General features: G+C 40.7%; 1 protein-coding gene across 1 annotated transcript in view; it reads left to right on the forward strand.

The window, feature by feature from the left end:
* Window positions 1-22,872, forward strand: part of dph1 (diphthamide biosynthesis 1) — a 64,794-nt gene extending 41,922 nt beyond the window's left edge. Inside the window, exons 6-12 of the mRNA XM_084950007.1 lie at window positions 1,476-1,597; window positions 4,257-4,325; window positions 4,917-5,073; window positions 7,823-7,923; window positions 15,010-15,088; window positions 17,454-17,588; window positions 17,952-22,872. Coding sequence (XP_084806133.1) covers window positions 1,476-1,597; window positions 4,257-4,325; window positions 4,917-5,073; window positions 7,823-7,923; window positions 15,010-15,088; window positions 17,454-17,588; window positions 17,952-18,032 — 744 coding nt within the window. The 3' untranslated portion in view covers window positions 18,033-22,872. The remainder of the gene's footprint in view (window positions 1-1,475; window positions 1,598-4,256; window positions 4,326-4,916; window positions 5,074-7,822; window positions 7,924-15,009; window positions 15,089-17,453; window positions 17,589-17,951) is intronic.
* The last annotated feature ends 591 nt before the right edge of the window (window positions 22,873-23,463 follow it).

Genomic DNA, 23,463 nt, shown 5'->3' on the forward strand with positions numbered 1-23,463 from the left:
TTAAGCGCCGGTTCTGTCAGACTTTGTGTGCATTTGTGTGTGATTCTCGCGTCGGAGAGAGCTGACGCACACAGTTATTGTCACTTGTATTTTCCGTATTACATAAAGAGTATTTTTTCTGTACAGTACAGGAGTACACACACACATCTCTGCATTTGTACAGTATAGTTTTTTTGCAGTTCCTGGCTTTTATGAACAAGTTCACACGCCGCTCTTAAAGCTCAGTTCAAGTGTGGGTTTGACAAATCCGGCAGCAGTTATTTTGGATTTGAAAGGTGCAATGAACTCGGAAGGCCGCTCGGTTCAGCATCGTGCTCAGTAGTGCTCTTTATGTAAGCAGTGGCAGCAGCTATAGTATTAAGCTCGAGCAGCCTTCTTTCAGGCTGGCTGCCTCCCTTTTCTATAATGCATTTTGCTGCTTTCATATGCTGTGTTGAACCAGCACCACTTTGGACCTTTACTAATGTAACCACCACTATTTTTAAATCAAGCTCTACCCTAACAGGTCACATTATATGATGGGATGTTTGAGTCCGCCTATGTGTATATGTCTGCATAAGTCTCTATGTTTTGTATGCATGCTTGCTCCAATCTCACTCATGTCTTATGTGTGTAGGCTTGTTGGGGTCACACAGTACGGGCGGGAGAAGTTCACCCGTATTCCCTGTGGACTGCCTTAAATTAGCCTTAAATCGTTTGTTTATCCTCAGAACACACACACTTTTTCCTTTTTTTTTTCTTATAATAATTGTTCACTCATTTTCTCTTTTCATCTAAATGAGTACACATGAACTAGTTCATTTTTCTAAAAATTAAAGCACTCTTTTTTGGTGCTTTGCAGAAGCATGAGGATTTAAACACCAGTTGTGTGTTAAGAGTTACACTTCTGGCAGAAAATCATTCATGACCCTTTCAGTATCACTTGAAGTTGACATTTTCAGTCTTTTAAAAATATTATATTATTATAATGTTCTATATATTTGCACCAGTGGTAATAGTGGGTAATCCCCTATCTTCTGACTTTTAATTCTGTTTTTCCCTTTTGCATACATTGAATCGAGACCACAGACAGTTGCACGTTTTTATTCCTCTGGTTCATATCTTTAGCATGTTCAATTTAAAATAAAACAATGGACACTACATTAAAGTGCAGGTCTCTGCATTAATATCACTTACATCAAATGTAAAATTGCAATGCAAACCTCGAAACCCATTAAAAGGCAGACTTGGCTTTAATGTAATATCTATTGTTTGGTTTTACTTAAATGTCCTACAGCACAGAGCCTGATGGAAGATGAAGAAAAATGTTTGGTCTGTATGTTTTCTGTAGGTTCAGACTCAGCCACATTCATATTCGATGCATCTCTTGTTATCTTTCCGTTATTAAAAATGTAAAAATGAACCATCAAAAGTGAAGAACCTGATTAAATATGTGCACAGAGAATATAATCCCTTCTCCTTCCTCCATATTCTAGGGTGTGAGTGCAGCCCTCAAGACAGAGTATGATGTGCTTGTCCCACAGTGTCGCCCTCTGTCACCGGGAGAAATTTTAGGCTGCACCTCCCCTCGCTTGGAGCGCCATGTCAATGCCATTGTGTAAGAAATCTTATTCCTCCTGTCTCCCACCTTACAATGTCTGCCCAGCTTTTTTAGTTAGCACAGATTAGATAGCTGCAGAGATCCAGCATTGACTCATCCAGCCATTGTCTTCTCTCTCCTTTCCTTCCATAGTAAAGCCTGCTATTGCCATGCCCACCCATGTGGCATGAGTAATAATCTGTATGCCATAATGCCTGTCACACCAGACAGAGCTGGCTGTGATAGCCAGCCATATCTGTGAGCTATAAGCAGCCAGAAACGGCTGCCTTGAATAGCTTGAATTGTATGTATTCAGACACCTTTGGCTTGTTTCAAGCCAGAGTCAATATATTCACATGTTTTATAGTTTAGATTTAAGGAAATGCTTTAGCAAAATATAACACCTACTATACGTTGCCATAGTAAGGATTGACAGGTTTCCTTGATATATTAGTTTCAGCTTGTCTGATTGCCCGTTTTAATTTCTTATTTTCCCCATTTATTTAATCTTAATCAGAAAAAAAAGATGATGCATCCAGTCAGGAGCTGCATGTACCCTAAAAGACTACTTCCTGTGTATTTTCACAAAAACACCGTTCATGTGCGATGTGTCAAAGTGATGCTTATTTTGCCTGTGCTGCAGGGAGGAAAACGCTTGGCAAAGTAACAGGTCCAACTAACAAACAACACCTCCGCAGCTACTGTGTGTCTATACATCTGGTGCTGGTCTGCAGTAGATAAATCTTATGCTTTGTAGTGCACAGTGAGATGATGTTCCCTTGATATAATTATGCCTAGGTGCACAGCCCCATATGTCTGATCCGCACACATCTAATGTTTGTCCATGCGATTAAAATCTCCCAGTGCGTAACAGCTGCACAAGGACGGGCTTTGCTATATGCATAAGTGGATACAAAAGTGATGTGTACTGTGTGTCTGTTTCAGTGTGTTTCTTTGTATGCGTGAAAGCTGTGGAAGGGTCAGAGTAGGTTTCACCTTCTAATCCAATGTGCATTGTCTTTGATGTGTCAGCTGGCTTGTGCAGAGGGGTGCTGGGAGAGAAAATCGATTAGCCTACCTGAGGGATGTATGTTGCTCTCTTTCTCATTTAATCCACACGTGTTACATTGAACACATGAGCAATGATGAGGACTTTAACCTCACTGGTAGCACCATCCCCTAGAGTTAAATTTCAGTCTAAAATATATAGCTAAAATGGTTTCCCTCTGCTGATCAGTCTCCTTTTACTTTAACGAAGTATTCGAGGCACTTTGATTGTTCACTGTCACTAACGAAAGCAGAGCAGATCTGCTCTTAATATGATTTCTTTTTTACAGTGCATGGTTTTGTTCAGCACCTGTATTATAGCAATAAATGAATATTTAATATCAAGTCATCCTATATGAATTCGAAATGAGCAAGTTCCCGCAAAAAGTGGTGTGTGCTCAAGCTGTAATTGCATTTTATCAAAGTTTTGACCCGCTTGAGCAATATGGAGAATGAATAGTGATGCATTAGTCTTTAAGGGTGATTTTGAAGCTCTAAAAGGTCTTAGTCTCTGTCATTTCCATAATGAAAAGTATTTTTAAAATGTATTGAAATGGCCATTCGCCCATTTCGATCTGCCACCTCTAGCTCTCACTCATAATAGAACAATATGAAGATGTGAATGTGAAAATAGGCAGTTGCGTAACGCACAGACACACAGCATTCTGCCATTCTAGTGAGAGCACTTTTGAAAAATAAAGAATATAGATAGAAGGACTGTGGTCATAGGGAGCGTTAAAGCACACCAACCTTTTAGAGCCGCAGAGTGCTGAGGACAACCGTGACTGAAATGCAGCAGGCTTATTGTTGGGAACATAATTATACGAGGGCCTTGGATGTTTCTAAGCAAAGAGAGGCAGTGCAACAGAGGCTCTCCTTGAGTTCATTTTGTGTTCAGTGTTATTACACAGATGCAAACAGAGACAAACGTGCTTACACACAATCATGCACTTGCGAACAAATAGAGCCTCGGCTAGTCGTGTCTCTTGGTAGCCTGTATGGCAAAACACCCACAGCCTGCTTTGAGCCACTCTAAACACTGACCAATTAGTGGGTTTAATTGCACGTCCTGGCACAGTAGGCCTTTTGAGACCCCTGCTAAGTAATAAGTAGGGGTACTGACCTGAGTCCCCCTCACACTAACAACAGGATTGTTCTCAGCCTGACCCCAAGGGGCATTTATGTAAGAGACCTTGCATTTTTAGACACCTCCATGTCACTCAGTGTTTGCGGTTTGTGAACTCCACGTCTGCTTGCGCTCTGGCGAATCCCCAGCACCAGACCCTGGGTTAATTGGAAAAGCTTGTATTCTCTGTAAACAGCGTGCTCCGCTCGTTGAGGTCACATTCCCAAACAGAAGAAGTGGGCAGACCCTCCACCCAAGCCGTAAGGCTTCTGCCCGAAAACACTTTGGTCTTCTGTTAAGAGGCTGCAGACATAAATTAAAAGACGATGTTAAAAAAAAAAAACCAGAGAGAAAACGCTGATGGAGAGAATAAGAGAATAGGTCAGCATTTCTTATGGCTGCACAATGAATTTTAATCATCTTCAGGGAATTTTCTTTGCACACTTTATTTTTCCTCTCGTTTTATTCACCTCAAATATTGAATTGATTGGTATCTTTCTACAGTTATCTTGGAGATGGAAGATTTCACCTGGAATCAATCATGATTGCAAACCCAGACATTCCTGCCTACAGGTATTGTCACATATTTCATGTATATCTCTCTTTATATGATACGATCAACATTCATAATCACCTTTTTGGATCCTCAAATTATGTTCTAGGCTCAGAATCTTATGATGCTTTTTAGTGCTGTTTAAATTTAAAAACTGCTTGCAGTCCTGATTATTCACCTTATCGCAGTGGCATGATAACATTATGTGAAGCTCAAGTTCTGTTTTGATAAGGCTTGCTTGCATGCAAAGTGAAATTGTGTTGTTATAGACATATGCACTGCTGCACAGATCACAGGTCTCTCTCATAAACAAGATTCTAATCTCAAGTGTACCCCTTGTACCAGAGAAAAGGAGATTAGATGCTCAAAAATACATCTATTTTTCCCTCAAATACACTAACTCCTGTTGTATTTGATGACTTTTTGTGATTGGATTTTTCACCTTTTTTTTTCTTTTTTCTTTTGTTTTTTTTGGTGCATTTCTGTCCTTGAGATTGATGCCAGAACAATGGATTGTAATATGTGTAATCAGGTTCATTCTTTCAAAAGTATCGACACGTCCTGTTCACATCTGTGATTTTCAGCCTTTTTCTGCCTGGCTATGCTTGTAGATACGACCCCTACAGTAAGGTGTTCTCCAGGGAATACTACGACCACGAAGCCATGCGCGCTATAAGGCTCCAGGCTATTGACAAGGCTCGACTGGCCCAGAGATGGGGACTGATCTTGGGCACGCTTGGCCGACAGGGCAGCCCTAAAGTCCTGGAGGTGAGTTTGCATCCTCATTTCAACACTCTACATGTCCCGAGGCCACTTGTGCAACGGCTTGTAATATTTCTTAGCGCGAGTTTTTTTTAACAAGTGATTTGGTGACATGAAGTAGTAATAAGACAAGAAGTCGTCACACTGGGAGCTTGTTATTTCAAATTTAGGATGATGCAGCCAAACAGCCATAGAAAATCTTATCCTTGATCTTGCTGCTTGCTTTAAGCATGACTGTGTTGGAGTGTTACTAGTGATGTATGATTTTGAGCGTTTTCTGTTATTGCTTCCACAATACAAACATGAAATAAACAACTACAAATAAACATCTCAAAGCATAAAGAACAGTCTATACTTTTCCTCGGTGAAAGCTTTTGCAGCACAGTCCCATCACATTATTTGCATAAATTAACTCTGGAAAATTCAGCCACTTAGAAATGCAGCTCACGTTCTTGTTCAGCAAGCATTTCTAAGCAGTATTCAACTGGTTAATTGTAATAATTCAGTGAAATGTGGGGTATTTTTATACATAAATGATTTTAAATTATCTATCAGTAACTGTTTAATGCTCTCATCACACTTTGTAGGTAAGACAAACCTTGCTTAGAACTATTGGCATGAGAATTCATAAATAGTATAGTAAGTGCACACAGTCAAAGGCTGGTATATTTGGTGCAGACTCATAAGTGAGAAGCTCAGTCTGTGCAAGTACAAGATATTATGTATTAGCATGCGTGAAGGTCTCTAGTCACTCTTAACTTGCAGCTGGTCCTCCTGCTTTGCCCTCTCTTCAATTGCCAGTTTGTTTTTCTCCTGTTTGTTCCTTTTTCTTTGTTTTGTTTCCCCTTCTTTTCCCTACTGTTTTGAATTTTACTTATTACTAATTAAATCATAATTTAATCAGTAATAATTCAGTGCTGTATGGATTGCTGTATGAAAAACTGGAGCCTCCATCTAAATGCTAGATGTAAATGGTTTAATACTTCCTCAGCGAGTGTACATCCATAGACTTGACTTGTTCGCAAATATCCAGACTCAAGAGATTATGTTAGCACTGATGCATAAATGTCAACTAGAGTGAAAAGTTTAATCTTTGTGTTGCATTCGGGGGTGGATTTAAAAAAAGGGATTTGAATACAAACTCACCAGAGATCTTTTAAGATTAGGAAGTGTAGTGTCAGATAACCTCTCAAGTAAGGGGGCAGAACTATCTGATAAGAGCACAGTGATCTAAATGTTGCAAGATACTCCCAAGGACAGCGGATAACAGTCACATTTTACCTATATCTCATCAAAGAAGGATTTATGGGATATGTTCTGGTTTGTCTGCCTTTTGGATTCCCAAGTAACGCCTCAGGCCGCTACCCACAACTAAAAAGACAGAGTGAGAAAAACAACCAAGTTCCTTGATTTGGCTAAACAGTTTAATTTAATGACATGTTTTATAAGGTCTGGTGACTGGGCTTGTGCCCATCAGGCCTTATTCACCGACCCTGAGGAATGATAGCCACATGTGAGACCGCTACTCGCCAGTCACACTGTCTTTGTCTCGCTTGTCTGTCAGTTTTCTGTTGTGAAAAATGTCTTCATAATGGTATAATGTTCTGTAACTTCTGGCTGGACTGCCCTTTTCCAGAACTGCCAAAGTGAATTTTACCAGATGGGTGTGGGGGACACTGATGATTCAGTTGCTAACTGTGTTGGAAACTTTCCATGCAGAAAAAGCTCAAAACTATTGTGTACAATACCTCACCAAGTAAAGTGTGTTCTGAGTTGTAGCTGGGCTGATTTATTTATTTGTTTTATTGTTTTAAACCTTTGTTCTGTCAAATCTATGGACAGAATCTTCAGGTGGACTTAAAGAGTGGAGAGAAACCAGGCACATTAGAACTGCAGCTTTGCTGGTGATGTAATTGTGTAGGTTTCATCAGACTGTTCAGCACCCGATCTAACAGTTTACTGCCAAGCCTGAAGTGATTGCGAGATTCAACACTTCCATGTCTGACGATGTAATACTCTGCCTGAAAACACTGGATTTGGGGATGGTAATTAATTTTATTACTAATCAAAGGAGTGGGATCATATAGTCTTTTTTTTTTATAGTGACTATAAAATATTAGATTGACAGATGAGTTAGTTAATCCACCACAGGAATGCATACACTGTACAAAACATTTAAATGAGCCAATCTGAGGCACAAATGCTCAATCTAAATTCCTGCCCTCTCCTACAGATTTAAGCTCTAGGTGGAGACTGTGAGAATGGGATTTCAGTTGTAAGTGCCCAATAAAGAATTATCTTTACAGTGTGCCTGGACACATGGCAAAAGGATGAAGAGATTGATTGTCTGTATAGAGGCTGGAATAGTACACTAGGCACTTAGCGCTGAACATAGCCAGTTGGTTTGGGGGTCTAATCTGTAAGCTTCCCTGTTGAGGTGTTGAGGCCAGAGCTAATTGGAAATAGATTGAAGGGAAGAATCACATTATACTGGAGGGAGTGTAAGATGTTGTTTCCAATGTGTAAATGTGCATTAGCAGAAAAAATAAATAGGCGGAGATGCGATAGTTCAAAGCTTGATGTTCAGATGAAAAAGTCTAGTCAAGCTGAAACTGAAAGCGCAAAACCTCTGGAGTGATTATCAGCACATGTTAATGCCATGAATCATGTGACCTATACCTTATTATATGTGGCTGAGTTTCACAGCCTATTTTATGTCTAGAAGGCAAAATGTTTTCATCTCTTTTTCTTCCAGCACCTGGAGTCAAAGCTCCAGTCCTTGGGCAAGTCCTTCACTCGAGTGCTTCTCTCTGAGATCTTTCCCAGCAAACTGGCTCTGATACCAGATGTAGATGCGTGAGTATTATAATGCATACACACAGTTTTTTTTCAAAATGTTATTCATTTGATGGTTTGTTTGACACTGTCACATTTTTAAAAGAAATAATTATTTTTTTGCCCAGACATACTAAAGACTTATATATGATCAAGGGAATGCATGCCACTCTAGAAACACAGTATGAAAAATAAGCATTCAAGCTTATTCATTGGTGTATTGAGTCCCTGAAAATAGGGGAGTCTGTATGAAACAGCCATTAATTTCTCACTGTGGTGTTGTGGGTAAACTTCTCAAATTAAATCTGAAACTCTGCCCTTTAAGCCCATATTCCTGAATATGCGTTGCAACAAATATAAATATGGACTTATTTACACATGCGCTGACGCGTGCCCTAATTAAAGCGTTCTTTTATTTAGTTAGAAATGCTGAGCCAAAGCAGATGAAGCAAAATGATTTCTCATATTCTCTTGCACTGTTTTTCATTCTGTTTTGTGCTCTGTTCTTCCTTGTTCGTGTGCTATGCCATACAGCAACATTAAATCCAAAAATTAATTAACCTACACACATCCCTAAAACTCCTCCTTTGGCTCTTTGTGCTCTTCATTTGCCAATTCTTTATCACTGCTGTGTCTCTCTGATATAAAGGCTGGGTAATTTATCTTTCACATCAAGGACCCTGCCAGAAATCTAGTGTTCAGCAGCTAGTAGTCACCTAAAATTTGCAATCAACAGCATTTGAAATGTATTCTGTAAGCATCACTGCACACTTAATTGGGTAGTCAGCATAATTTGCAAGTGGGTGCTATAACAGGGAGCTGACAAACAGAGTTTATAGCTTTATACACAAAATTGGCATTCAAGTCCTGGGAAGAGTCCATGATTTTGCATATGGCATAAAAGCAAACAGTCCAATGTAATGAACTTGAACGAGTCATAAAATTTCAGCTTTGGCACAAAGTGCATTGAAAAGGGATCTTTATACACAAATCATACATTGAAGTGCATACTTTCCGTCTGTTTTGCAGTAAAGTTAAAGTAGAAAGTACATCAACCTTGCCCTTGATGAAGATTCAGGGTTTTTTCTTTAGATTTTACTTCTGTTTATGTAAGAATTTTACTTCTGAAGCAAGAAACCTGAAGCAACTTGATAAAGACATTCTCATTCTCTCACACACTAAGATCTTGACTTTTACATCTTGATATGTGTAGTGGCAGGTCCTGAAATATTCTCTGCTGTGTAGCACTGTAACCCAGTCCAGCAACTTACAGGTGTCTTTTAGACATGGACTCCTCACGTTTTATTCAATGAAATATCAAGTACTCTGGCTCCAAGGTTCAGTTTGTCTGATTTATCTGACTTCCAACCAGAAGAGCAGAGTTGAAGATGGATAAGGGGTTAGTGAAACACTGATGTGCAGCAGCGCCAATCACATTCGCACAGGCACAGCACTCACACTCCCTCAGATTGGCCTCTCAGTGTGGAGTAATGAGAGGTGTGATGTGTGAGGGAGGAGTGGGTGAGAAAGGGACAGAAGGTCTGAGAGAGAGTTGGGGAGAGAGAGAGATGCAGAGGTAGTTGAGGGGGCTGTGTTTGGAAAGCGAGCGATCATGGTAAAAAGATTATTTTTTTATTTGTTTTTTTGGCTCTTGTCTTCAGACTGACGTATGAGTACAACTGAAACATTATGTAATTCAGGCACGATTCACTGAACCAAAACAAACCCTCATTACAGACAAAAAGGTTTCCAGCAAGATCTGCTTCACTAACATTAAAACTAAAGCCCAATCTGCACATGTATCTCAGGTAGGAATTTATTGTATGGTTTTACACCAATTTTTTATCCCATCAGTAAACCCTAGATTTTATTTTCCTTTAATTGTATAAAAAAAAAAACTGCTTTAAATAGATTACAAATTCATGTTATTACCCAAAGTGACCATGAAGTTGAATTAGCGCCATACTACAGCAGGTCTGGAACTAGAGACAAAACCAGAATATTATTAACCTACAGGGTGATGATTTATTGCTATGCTGTTTTATTGGTTTGTAATAGTTTTATCTAGGTGCACCTAATAAGCTGTCCATGGAGTGCATATACATCAGAAAATAGTGCAGGAGTAGTCTGCCTTTGTACTATTGAAGACTAGGGCTGTTTATCATTTCAGAGTGCTGGAGCCAACGCAAAACCTGAGTTTCTGTGCTGGTCATAAAAGGTATCCGAGAATCTTGTCTTGAATAAAAGTTCATGTTTGGTTAAATAGTTCAAGTTACTATTGGGCCGGTGGTTATGGGCTATTCCTTCCCTGTACACCCTGTCACCTCAGCATGGTTTGCTGACATTTATTCATCAATAATAAGTCAGACTCATTTCTGGTAGAAGCTGGAGTTCACCCGGTTGGTAGTCGTGGAGGGTTTTAGGCTTGATGGTTTCCATGGGCCGGGGATTGGACCGCTGTACTAGGAGGCTTTTTATGGACACTTGTTGCTGCAGATGCATTTCAGCAAGTGCAAAAGAACAAAAACAGGACTGATGCATGATTGTAGGCTATTTAGAGCCATTTCGTTCATTTTTAATAATGTGGCTTTGTCTGTAATCATAAAATTGTTCCTTAACAAGCCTAAAAAATTTGACATTTGAAGATGACTTGCTACCAACATTGTCCATATTACTGGTGATAGATATTTATTCGGGGTGACAACTTTAAGTAGAATTCTTCTGATGATAATTTTGACATTTATTTATTTATCAAACCATTAGTTTGTTCACCTCTAGTATTTTTTCACTTTGCTCCTCCAAATAGTTTGTGAGACAATTATAGACAATACAATTCACCAAGTGTTTGAAGCTGTGTCAAATCTGCTTGTGTTAAAAGAGGAATTAAAGAGAGAGACAAAGCGAGGGAGATTGAAAGATAGATGGTGAGGCGGTAAAAGACTCACTCCTGCTCAGCACTAACCAACATAGCACACTGTACAGATCCCACCCTCAGGCTTTCTTTGTCATTAGACACACACATACTCACTCATATAAAGTGAGAGGCACCATTAACATATGCTCTTAAGAGTGTAATTAGGCTGTCCCCAAGCAGGTTTTAAACTGTTGTGCAGACATCTGCACAGCGCACACACTTATCTCAGCCAGACAGCAAATGCCATCCGCTACATTTCAGCCTTTTATCTCTGTTCGAATATTTTTGGGGTCTGGGAGGGGGGCTCCACAAAAAAAAGAAATTGTTTATTTTAATTCAATTAGCTAGTTTGCAATCAAAGGTGAAGAAATTGTTCTCTCCTTGGAGTTCGTAAAGGTTAATTGTTATTGCTCTTGGCAGGTCAAGTTTGTGAGTGTAATTGAAGCAGAGCCACACAGGTGGAGGGAGGCTGGGGTGTAATGGGCCACAGTGGGTAATGCAGTGAACTCAGGCTGGAGCTCACATAGCATATCCAGATTTAAATGTCAGGCAGTTTTACCTTTATACATCACTTGCATGCTGCTCCTCTAAACTTTATATGTTGTGTTGTGATGAAAGCATCATGTTTTTTAGAGCACACAGATCATTTTGAGAGAGGCTGACTAAACAACTGTCCACAAAAGTCTGTGTGGTATGAAAGACTCAAAGCACTTTCCTCCTGGAAAGTAATTTCCCGGTGACTTTTAGGCACCAACAACTGGGTGTGTTCCTCTTCCGTGAGGGTGTCACGACTAACTCGATAAAGCCTATGCTTAATCAATACAAAATGCGGGTAGGTCAGCGCTGCTTCAGGGTGCCCCATGTAATCATCAGTTTTTATCACTTGGTCAAAGACATTACACTCTGCTAAAGGCCTTAAACGCATCCTCACACGCTATGCCAAAAGGTTATTAAACCCCGGGTCAACCTGTCCCCAGAATTAAGGGATGCAACAGTCGCGAGCTAACTCCAGCCTTTACTCTGTGTTTTGCCCTGCTATTTAATTTGAAGTGGCTCTATGGGATATTTGTGCATGTCCCCTTGCAAATACCTAACCTCCACCCACTTTGCCTCCAGCAAAGCCCCGGGCCAAACTAGGGTTTGGTTGACCAGGTTCTGTATGTAGCCTGAGTCCACCATAGCCTGGCCGAGGGAGTGTGTTGGAGGGCCGGCGACACGGAACACTTCCAGCAGTCCTGCCCTGATCCTCATGCAGCTCCCAGTGAGTGAGGTGTGCCGTCTTTAGCCGGTGGGACCTACAAAGAGACAGACAGGTGCGAAGGGTAGATGATGCTGGTGGCGGGCCTTGATGGTGATGCATTCCACAGCTGCCCAGACAGGTGGTCCTCCACATGCGTCACCACACCAGGCCGACTGGTCGGTGGTAGCGGACCCACTCTGCTGTGTCCACTGGGGGCCTCTTCATGAAATGCTAGAGGATGATCATATCTAGCAGCGATGCCTCTCCTTTGGTTGAGCCAGGCTGCAGCCACCTGGCGAGGGCAGATCTGCTTGCCTCATCAGGTCTCCCTGGAAATGGCAGCAATGGTCTTCCGGTGCGAGCTCCAGCCAATCCAGTATCGCCTGGCGAACACACTGGAAGCTGACCTTCACCGTTGTGGGGAGGCTCAGCGCTGCCACATGTACCTTGCTGGCCACTGCGGTACCAGATCCTCCAACACTCTGGTCCAGTGCTCGGCCAGGTGCTGCAACTGGTCAAACTGTTTCCAGTGCACCGTCGCCTGCTCCATATGCATGGCAGCTAGCTTCACCACCATATGGGCCAGCCCCTCCAATGGCTGCGCCAGACGCTGGTCCACCATCCTTCACCGGACTGGGTTTTGGCCCCATTGTGGTATGAAGTACCCAAGGCACACAACATGGGTGCTTTTATTTGCCATACTTCCTTTTCTTGCGCAACTTTCGCGCTGCCTTGTCCCCTTACAGCACACAGCTCTCTTGTCAGGTCCCTGCATCCTACTAAAATAGGGAAGGCATGACCAGGTGATGGAAAACAGCGTTGTAGGTCAGCCTCCCCTGACACCACACCCTAAACCCACTGCTCCACCCCTCCGGTGCAGCTGAGCTACAAACCACACCCCGCCCACAGTCTGTTCCACTGTTTGTTTGTTTTTTGTTTTTTTCTTGGTTTGCGAGCAAATTGTGAAACAAGGCTCAAATGAGACAACAGCCCACCTCTTCCAGTGTCTCCTGTTTTTTAAAGTCTTTGTGTTTTACTGTACGTCATGATGATACCAGTTCTCTTCCACACTTGCTAAAATGATTTCAAAGATAGCGGCTACAAATACTGTTTCCACTGCTTTTAAGGAACAATACAGTGGCACTATGCACCTTATCACACTGCAACATTCAGAAAATCTCATTGCTAACACTTTTAAGTCCCGCCTCAGTTCATGTGCCAATCAGCTATCTTCTCCCTATGAAGGACGAATCCTTTCTTCCTTCCCTTTTCATGCTTTTTGTCTTGCTTCCCTCTCTACTCTCAGAGTTAGCCCTGAGGATTTACTCTTTGCTTATTAATCACCCTCCCTCTTTTTTTATCACTTCCAGTGTTCTTTTTTAATCTTGCACTGCAAATGTGCATATTCAAAAACATGTTGCATATAAAAACACACACATATACAAACTGTTGGTTTTCCTCCTATATTTAGCCCTTTTCCCCCACTGTTTTCCTGCATTAAGGCCGCTTTGATGCACGTGCAGTGTTTGTCTGTTTAGAGGCTCTGATTATGAATAGCGGCTGATAGACCTAAAGGTCACATTTCAGATTCCAATCTCCATCTAAACTTGGCCAACTTAGGACTGAGGAGATTGGTGCTTGGTTGAAATGTCTCTGACTCAGCTGGCTCTCAAATTAGGAGGATGAATCAGAATTCACTCTTTGGGGGGAGCCTTTTTTTCCTTTTTTTTTTTTTTTAAGTGTTAGTTGAAAATGAGAAAATGCCATGCATTTGCCCAGAGGGGGTGGAATATTTCTGTGACAGAAAGCAGAGTGGAGTGAGCGTCAGCGGTGCAATCAATTCTGCAGCTGAGAAACTGTGTGAAAGTTGGAAAATGAGGGAAAGACAGAAAGGAAATTTGACGCAGTACCATATATTTGAAAGTAGTCAAGCACTCGCAAACTAAATCTCAAACTGGTATGTCCTTATTGACGTTTATCTAGCATTAGTCTTTATATACACTGCAGTTCATTTTGTATTTATCAATCATTCTGATGGATCTTCATCATAAGGATTAGGGACAGGGAATGTTATGCTTCCTCAGTAGAGACAGAGCTGTGAATAGCATTGATCTGTGAAAGCTAACCCCCCGTAGCCCCGGCCACTTTCCGTCTCCATTTTCCCATTGTTCAGTTTTCCCTGCAGCTGTTTACTTCCACACACCCTCCTCATCCTGCTCCCATGCATTTTCCAGAGTAAACACGTTCCTCCCTGCCTGTCTTCTGCCTCACTTCTGTCTTCTCTTCTTGCCTGCGCCTCTTCAACCCCCCCTCCGGTTTTTCATCTTCATTGCTCATTCTCCCTATCGCTCTGTATCTGTGTCCTTCTCTCTCTTTTTTCCCCACCCCTCTCCCCATCTCTTTAATACACAGCCGCTTCACCACTAAACCTACGCCCACCCCACCCCATCCCTCCGCCACCCTGTCTGCGAGCAATGTAGGCTACCTCCGTGGAGACCGGCTGGTGCGGCTTTTTTATTCACACTCACCTAACCTCTTCCTCTTTTCTTTCACAGCATTTCTTTTTACCCCTGTTTGCATCTTTTGCTGTATTTTTTTTCCCTCTCTGTTTTTGCGTCTTGCAACCAGTCGGCACCACTAGACCACTTGAAACCTTCATCCCTGTCTTTTCAGCCTCCCTCTGACTATGCATTCAGATGGTGTAGCATGGCTGTCTTTAGAACTGTTGCAAATCAGGACAGATCTCTCCAACAGATGCTGGAGGTCAGGTGGAGGGAGCCTCCTCGCACTAACCCACTGCATCACGTACCCACATGCAGTGTGCAGTTGTAGATGTGCTCTGCCTGTCTAATAGGATCTTAGTCTCTCAACGTTATTGCTTAACTGTTACACTCGCATTTGCACTGATTCTGAGGTGTACGTTTGAGCTAAAATTTGCACCTACTCCTTACAGGTGGGTTCAGATCGCTTGTCCACGCCTTTCTATCGACTGGGGCACTGCCTTCTCCAAACCTCTTCTCTCTCCATATGAGGTAAATATCAACCTTACAGCCTCTCAACAAGCCGCTAATCGCTTTTCATACAAGTGTCACACATTTCACACACACAGACCTTCCTGTCTGCACATAACCTGACTGATGTCGTGTTGAAGCCTTCATCAAAGTGCAGAAGGAGAAAGTTACATTGTTAAGTGATTTTTCAAGTTGTATAAGACTCATCAAGGCCTTGCTTGTGCTGGAGATGAAGAATTATGTCTAGTTCTTCCTCCCTCTTCCTCTCCCTGCCATAAAGCACACCAGCACACGCATATAAAACACCATCAGTAGCAGACTAGCCCCCCCTGCTGGCTGCAGAACCATAGACACTCCCCACCCCTTTCAGCTTGTTTTTCTAAAGGGAGAGAAATGGATCGGACAGCATCCCATAAAGATCCATTTCAAAGCATGTGTTTGTTTGTCTGCAGCTGTTGTAGCAAAAAAAAAAGCAGGCTTGTTTTGTGATGAGCTTGGCAGTTATGTCACATTATGCTTTTATGTGACCTCACTGGTTAGCACTTGAAGTCAACTATTAATTCGTTCAACGTTTTTTTTTTTTTTCTTCCTCAGATGTATGCCACTGATTTGAATACTGAAATGGCTGCAAGGGGAATTGCTGTCTTGAATATTGGATTGTGATTTGAAATGGTTGCTGTTATATTCAGACTACGCATCTTTGTGCGCCGCACACAACGTGAAAGCACTTACATTTCAGAACGGGGCCATTAAGAATAATGATAGCATTCACCTTAGAAGAAAAAGTAATGGTTATTTTGCATTGTTTTTGACTGAGGTCTATAACGGCGCGTGCGAAGACGGAAATTCGCCCTGCTGTAATGAGGAAAGCAGCAATCTGTTTTCTTAAGCCCTTTGTGCTACAGTTTGCTTTGCTCTCCCCGCTAGCTATTTGGGAACGATGTTTGTACATTTAAATAATTTGGTGCTGCTCTTGTGTCTGTATATGTGCGCTTGTGATAAGTCTTAATTCACCCGCATCTCATACCTATGAGTGTTACACGTCTCGGTGCGCTATGCTTTTCACTGTGGCATTTAGGAGGAAGATGAAGAGGAACGAGATGGGAGGGTGAAGTGAGCAAGGAGATTTATTTTCAGTGCGTCTCATGTTATATTTATAGTCAATAAGACACACTTGGCTCTCCTGTCAGAGCAGGGATTAGCAAGAGAAGCTAGCTTCCACAGAGAGAGGCAGTTGGTGTGAGAGGGGAACGAGAGCAGTGGGGAAAAGAGAGAGAAGTGATTGAATAAGGGGTAGACGAGAGGAGGAGACTCTGGTAGAAGGCTGCCTGGAGAAAGGAAGGGGTTACTCTGTAGTATTTTTATTTTCTGATAGATTGTGTTTTAAAATCTGGATATGAAGAAAGCTTTTTTGCCTGAAAAACATATATTTACGAGATTTTTTTTTTACAACAGGTTAACATAACTGGGATACAATTATATCTTAAAAGAGAAAGAAGCTTTATTACGTTTCCAGTACTTTCTTTTAAAGAAAAACAGTGTTTTTACTTCTGGTTTTATTCAGGAAACGTCAGCCTTTGCGTAAGAGAACAGAACACTGTCTTGTCGGTTTGGGTGCGCGCTATACTAACGAACGACAGTCACAAGCTGCGCAACAGTGATGAATTATGTCGCACTAGAAGAAAGATTTCATCACTTTGAAGCTGAATTTTTCATGTCTCCTTTGAACTAAATTCTCTAACGGGTGTATTTGGAGTTTTATAAAATTTCTATGACTTGTTTTCTCATCATAATTCCATACATCATCGGAATTATTCCAAATAGTTCAAAGCTGAAGTTAGGTCTTGGCATCTAAACAGCTTGAAAGATGAACGAGTACTCGGATAAATGAATAAATGAACAAATGAACAGTCAAATGATTTGTTCTTTCATTCAGAACGCTTGTTATGTATGCTTTTTCTTTCGTTCGGAATCAGTATTCACAGGCATTTCTCTTCCATATGGAGCAGTCTTCACTTAAGTCACAGCTCTCTCATGCCACTGTTGTTGTTCCTCTCTAACAGCTGTTGTAGCGTTCAGTGCAGCTGCATAGGGATAACATGACAACTCTGCCTGTTATCCAAGCTTATTATTATGACACCTGTCTTGTCGGTATAGTCAGTCTGTTGTGTCTTCTCATCACTCTTTGGTTTCCTGCCGTTTGTTTGTCCAAAACGCTGAAAACTGCAGATACAGTACTAGGTGACAGTGAAAATCAGCAGAATCATATACCATAACACCTTGGAGGGTGCCATTATTGCACCTTTTGCTCTTCGTTTCTTGTCCTTTTTTGATTTGGTTCTGATTTGTCACTGTCTTGCCATCTGTATTTCTTGGTATCTTTCAGGCAGCTGTTGCTTTACAAGAGGTAGGCTGGAAGGAAGTCTACCCCATGGACTTCTACTCCAATCAGAGCCTGGGTCCGTGGGCACCTAACCACCCTGACAACCAACCTGTGCGGCCTGCTCGTAGACAGACCCAGGTGAATAGAGCTGGGAGATAAAAAAAGAATGAGTGACGGGTGGGGAGCGCTGATAAAAAGTGATTACACACTGTTCAACTCATGCTTGATGGTCTTTATCAGAATGTCACCACACTGACACCCAGTGGCACAGTGACAACAGGACATGTATCTCAACATCTCTTTGTAAGGCGTGGCTATGACCTTGACCTTGCTGTTCCTTTTACTTATTAAAAATGAAGAAGGGTGCATAGATATTGATTGAGTTACTGCTCTGCGGATACATCATACAGTAGCTGTATTTCCAAGTATTATCATTTGTATGTCTGAGGTAGGTACTGTCACTGCTCCAAGTGTTAATGCTATCCCTCTGCCTGCCTGCAGAAAAAAGGCTCGGCGCCAGCCATTCCTGCCAAGCACTGTGAGCAGAACCAGTGCGCCCCCTGTGGCTGCCAAGGGGAATGACACGCTAACAAGCAGAGAGAGGTCAGACCAGAAGAGGAACAATTGGAATTTGAGTCAGTCTAACTTCAGAGGAGTTTTCAGCTTCTTTTTCAAATAGATTTTCTGCCGATATGTAAGCAGTTGAGATGCGACCTGACCCTGTTTTGCTTTCTTCTTTTTGTGGTGAAATTGTGAAAACAGTAAATCAGAAATGAAACCTTTCTTGTTGGAAGCAGGTTTTTTTCTCCCTAAATGCAGTGCTGTTCTGAAGCTATGAGCCTGTTTTTAAAGCTGAGTGGTATGAGTTCCTAGATGTGTGCAGAGCTAGTCACGACTGCTCTCCGTTCTCATTATTTATTGATGGTGGAGTCTGTCAATAAATAAATAAATAATCCTCCTATTGCTGTTTGGCCGTTACAGTAAAAACTGATTGACAGAAGCCTACCGTGGCCTCAGCTGATCCCAAGAACCCTCCCCAGGTGGCAGCACAGTGTGACAGGTGATCTTTGGAGAGTTTTAATTCTAAACAACTACCCAGCTTCTCCAATCACATCCTCCCTCTGCTTTCCACCTTTGTATCACTTCAGCAGCAAATGGCAGTGAGATAGAGCGATACTGCCAGACATATCCGGGATGCGTCACGTGTCCCGCTAGCAGCTACATTTTTTAAGAGCTCAGTATTTGCCACAATACCGTGTGTGATGCATAGCAGTCGGGAATAAATTATTGGCCAGCAGAGCTCTCTTTCAGCCGATGTTCGATTTATATTCTAGTTTGTTCTTTCACAGGCAAAAAGGAAGAATGTTAATAATCTGCCCTTTCCTCTTCTCATAACCCTTCAGGTTTGTTATCCCAGTCTAAAGATTTGTCATGATTTAAATCAAAAATGATTTACTGATTACAACATAAATAAAAGGGTTTTTTTGGATTGTTTAAAAGACAGATCATATACATTGAACTTTATGGTTTTAAATTTAACCATAATAGAAACAAGAGCTAGAAAAAATGTATATTGTAATATTTAATATCCAGCCATTTACTTTCTGCTGCTTATCTGATTTAGGGTCACAAAGGTGATGTGGCCACTCACAGCTAAGGCGAGAGGCGGTGTACCGCCTTGACAGGTTGTCAGTCTGTCTACTGCATGATAACACAGACAACCACTCAACATTCACACACACACGGCAGGTTTCGAATTGCTGATTAGCCTAACATGCATGTATCTGGACTGTGAAGGGGTATCAAGAGAGAAGCCCGGTATGGGGACAACATGCAAACTGCACATTGAAAGGACCCAGGTGCTTCTTGTTGTGGGGCAAGAGTGCTAACCATTCCACCACCACGCCTCCCTTATATTTAAATACAAAATTGTTAAACTAGATTATTATTACTTTCTTAATCAAGTAAACTTAAAAAATTATGAGGACATCAAATAGTGACTGCTGAAATCTCCACACAGTGAGTCTTTCAGGTTCCAAGTGTGACATGACAATAATCAGACTTGTGATCTAAACTTCATCAAAGATGATGGCAGTTAGTGAAACAGGACAAAAACTGCAATCTCCAGGTTCACAGATTTTGTAATGTTTGGTAACGGCGCCTCACCTCCTTGCTTATAGACCCCTTAAAAAAAGGTATGTGAAGAATCTGTTGGAATTTAGAGTAAGAAATTTAATATTTTTATACCGTATTTGCAATCCACTGTATTTATTAGCCATTTACAAGTTTTATAAAACACCAGTTTCCACACAGGGAATAGTTATCTAGATGAAGTTCATATATAGCTAACAAAATCATTTTTAATCAGCGAGTGAAGATTATTATTTAATTATTTAACTGTAACAAACTATCAGTTTACAGGTTTTGTAAATGATGGTCATTAGGAAATATTGCCAAAAGGCACTAGACATTTTTGTAGTTTTTTGTGAGGATAAACTAACTCATCAATAATAACTTTTTTTCTGATGCATTTAAATCTTCACTGAGTAACAAATTACATTTACAGCTTCTACATGAAATACGCTGTATCAATACTATGGTAATGATAATAATATCACCTTTATGCCCATCACTGTATATTTACATAAGAACTTAACATACTAAATATATCATTTGAAATTTGACACTTTCTAGTTGGATTTTTAAGCACCTTATACTTCATTTTGCTTATATTTCATTTTCCCTCATGAAGACTTACCGATTTATTTTTTTTTAATGTTCAAAGCTGATGCTCAGTTTTATACGCAAAAGGTCCAAATAACTAGGAGAAATTCATTCCCCTGGGATAAGTCCCCTTGTGTTTCTTGTGTTAACGGAAATCAAATACTTAAAAGTGAATTTATGAGTATTTGGATGCAAGATTACAGTTCACAAAACCAAATGAAAACTAGATGTGAAAAAAATGTAGTAAAACCAAAGCTTTAGAAAAATCCCAAAATGGGAAGGATATTTGTATAAGAAATGCTAAAAACATAATTTTCTAACAGTTTGGTTGAATTTGTCAACACAAAAATAAAGAGGAATTTTAACCCTCTTAAGTGTTGTTCCTTTATAATAAAAAATAAGCTAAAGCTAAACATTTTAACAATAACAACCATATATGAAAGAAGCAAATTCTCTCTATAAACTAACCAGTCTGAAAAGAGAAGCTGAAATGATGAAAAACACAAACCTGTTACAACCCCAATGTGTGAAAATGTGTAAAATGTAAATAAAAACAGAATGTAATGATTAGCACATCTCGTAAATCCATATTTTATTCACAATAGAACATGGCAAAAAAAAAAGTTAACTGACACAAATTCAAAGAATCCGGAGAAATCTCTGTGCGCAAAGGTCAAGCCAGAAAATCAGCACTTAAATGGCTGTGATTTCGAGGGCAATGAAGTTGCACAGTGTTAAAACCCTGTATTGTGTTTTGGAAATCACTGCATGGGCTGTGAATGGTACAGCAGATAGTAGTGATGATACTGTAATGTTACGGTGTGGATGGTATAGCACACTCTGTGAACAGAATTTGGCACACAATCCACAAATATGAAGATGATCTAGAAATACTGCCATCTTCTGTGGACCAAGGCTAATTTTAAATGGACTGAGACAAAGTGGAAAACTGTTCTTTGGACACATTATTTTGAAATCAGACCGATCAAATTTCAAATTGAAATGTGAACCTCTTGTTATCAGCTCTCAGTCTCAGCAGCTGGAATCCTATATTACAAGAATAGAACAGCATTCCCTGTCCAAAAGCCTGCAGCTGGTTTCTTCAGTTTACAGGCTTTTACAGACTGTTGTTAAAAGACGAGGCAAAGCTACACTGTGGTAAAAACACAGGCCTGTGCCAGCTGTTTTGAAAAGTGTCAAAAACGATTTAATACTTTTCTTAAAGTTCTACATTTTCTCAGTATAAATATTTTACATGTTTTATGTGTTTGTTTGTTTTTTTGTGGATAAAATGTGGGTTCATGAGATTCCCAATCATTGCATTCTGGTTTTATTTACGTTTTAAACATCATGCCAACATTTTCAGAGTTGGGATTGTATTATTCTAGTTGGCTGTAACTGTTTCAAAACATATTGTGATAGCTTAATTTGTGCACATAGCTGCAAGGCTGTGGGGGAGGTAGACCTGAAAGTCAATGAGCTTCTCCCAGTCTGACCTGTTACCTCAAGTACATTCTCTTCCATGCTAAAAGCTGAGTGACCACACAGGGGCACTGTTTGCACAGCTTATTTGCATTCTTTTAAGCCATTCAAGTCACTTTTCACTTTTCATTCTAGAAGCTTTACACTGCATGATCACACGTGATTACGTGTACTTGGTTGAGTGCAAGTACCCAGTATGCTTTTGGTTGCTGGTGTGTGCAATTATTTTCCAGATGTGGTGGGAATTTGACTCCTTCATCCTGCTTGGCATCCCTTCTGCCCTGAGTGTGCTTCCCATCGCACTTTGTTTTGTGTCAACATCGAGTGTCTGGTCCCACGGAGAATTTATGACGTATTTATTATGGGTCTTATGACTACACAGGCCACACGATTTAGTTATCCTGGACAACAGGTGCTCAGGTCACGTACCATGCGCAGTGATACTGATGTAACCTGACTGGATGGTTAGCTGGTTGCCATTGGTGCCCAGCATTTGTTTGTGTAGCCCGCAGTGATGTGACTCAAAAGTCATCGGTTAATGCATTCTCGACAACCACTCATCATTCAGAAGCCGAAGACTGATTGAAAACACATTTTTAGTAACTCTGAACTGTCTACCTGGGTTAATGTTTTGGGGATTTTTTTTTCTCTCTATGTGAAAGCAGAGAAAAACATGTCAGCACCTGTGATGTATTTAGTCATTGTTTCTCTTATCTAGGGAAAGGCTGAGTCACAGATGGCTCATCCGACCTTTATTTTCACCAGCCCCAACACCTTAATGCGTTTTAGGCAACTCGCAGAGTAAACTCATCTTTCGTGTTTTTCATATCGCTTATTTGTTTCTTCTTATTTCTGTCCAGAAAGGAAATCAGGTGTAAGTGGGGGAGGGGGGTAGAGGCTTACGGTGTATGGTTCCACAACAAAAATAAAAATGAAGAGGAGTAGATTTGCTTTGCAAGTTTGATTTTATCTGTTCTTTTTTAATATATATACCAGTTTGTCTTTGATGTACAGTTTAACACATACTGCATGTTATTAGAGGGTGGGCAGGGGGAGGTGGGGCAGTAGAGGGCATGTATATAAAATCCAGATGGAGTTCGTGTTCCAGTGTTTGCTCCTGTGTCTCTGTTGGTTTTTTTCCTGTTTCTCTCTCACACTTTTCTCCCTCTACCATTTATTGGATTACATTAGAACAGAAAATAAATGATTTCGTTTACATTGCCTGTATTTACTTCTGTCAGGACACCGTAGGTGGGCGAAAAACAGTTTATAAAGGCATGAAGGTGAAAAAACTGTTTGGAAGATTGAGACTGCTGATTTCCCGTTGTTTGCTGTGTAATAATATACGTGTGGTGAGATGATGCACGTGCGATTTCGATTTCAGAAGAATGGCCCTTGGAAGAAGAGCTGCATGCTGTCACTGTGCAAGATGTTTCTGCATAATCTGGACATTTCTGGGATCATTTTCTTTACAGCGTGTGTAAACCAAAACGCAGCAAGGCTTGTTGTTTCCCTTTTCTGGATTTTGCTAAGAAGCATCAAATCTGCAATATAGTGAGGAAAGCAAATCCTTCAGAACAAAGGTTACTGCTCTATTGAGGACAGAATTATAAAAGCAAACAGCTAAATTTGTCAAAACAGCTTATTATGTGAAGTTTCAAATGCTGTAATTCTGAGTATTTCTTTGAATTAGTTTGATTAAAATGGTTTCAAAAAAAGATTGAGCTCTTCTTCAATCTATTTAATCACATTTTGATTAAATCACCCTTCAGCATCCCTGGGGAAATTTGAACAATAAAGCTGACTC

This window comes from Perissodus microlepis, chromosome 14 (genome assembly GCF_051167445.1).
Source record: "Perissodus microlepis isolate ML-2025 ecotype Zambia chromosome 14, ASM5116744v1, whole genome shotgun sequence".
NCBI classification, from domain to species: domain Eukaryota; kingdom Metazoa; phylum Chordata; class Actinopteri; order Cichliformes; family Cichlidae; genus Perissodus; species Perissodus microlepis.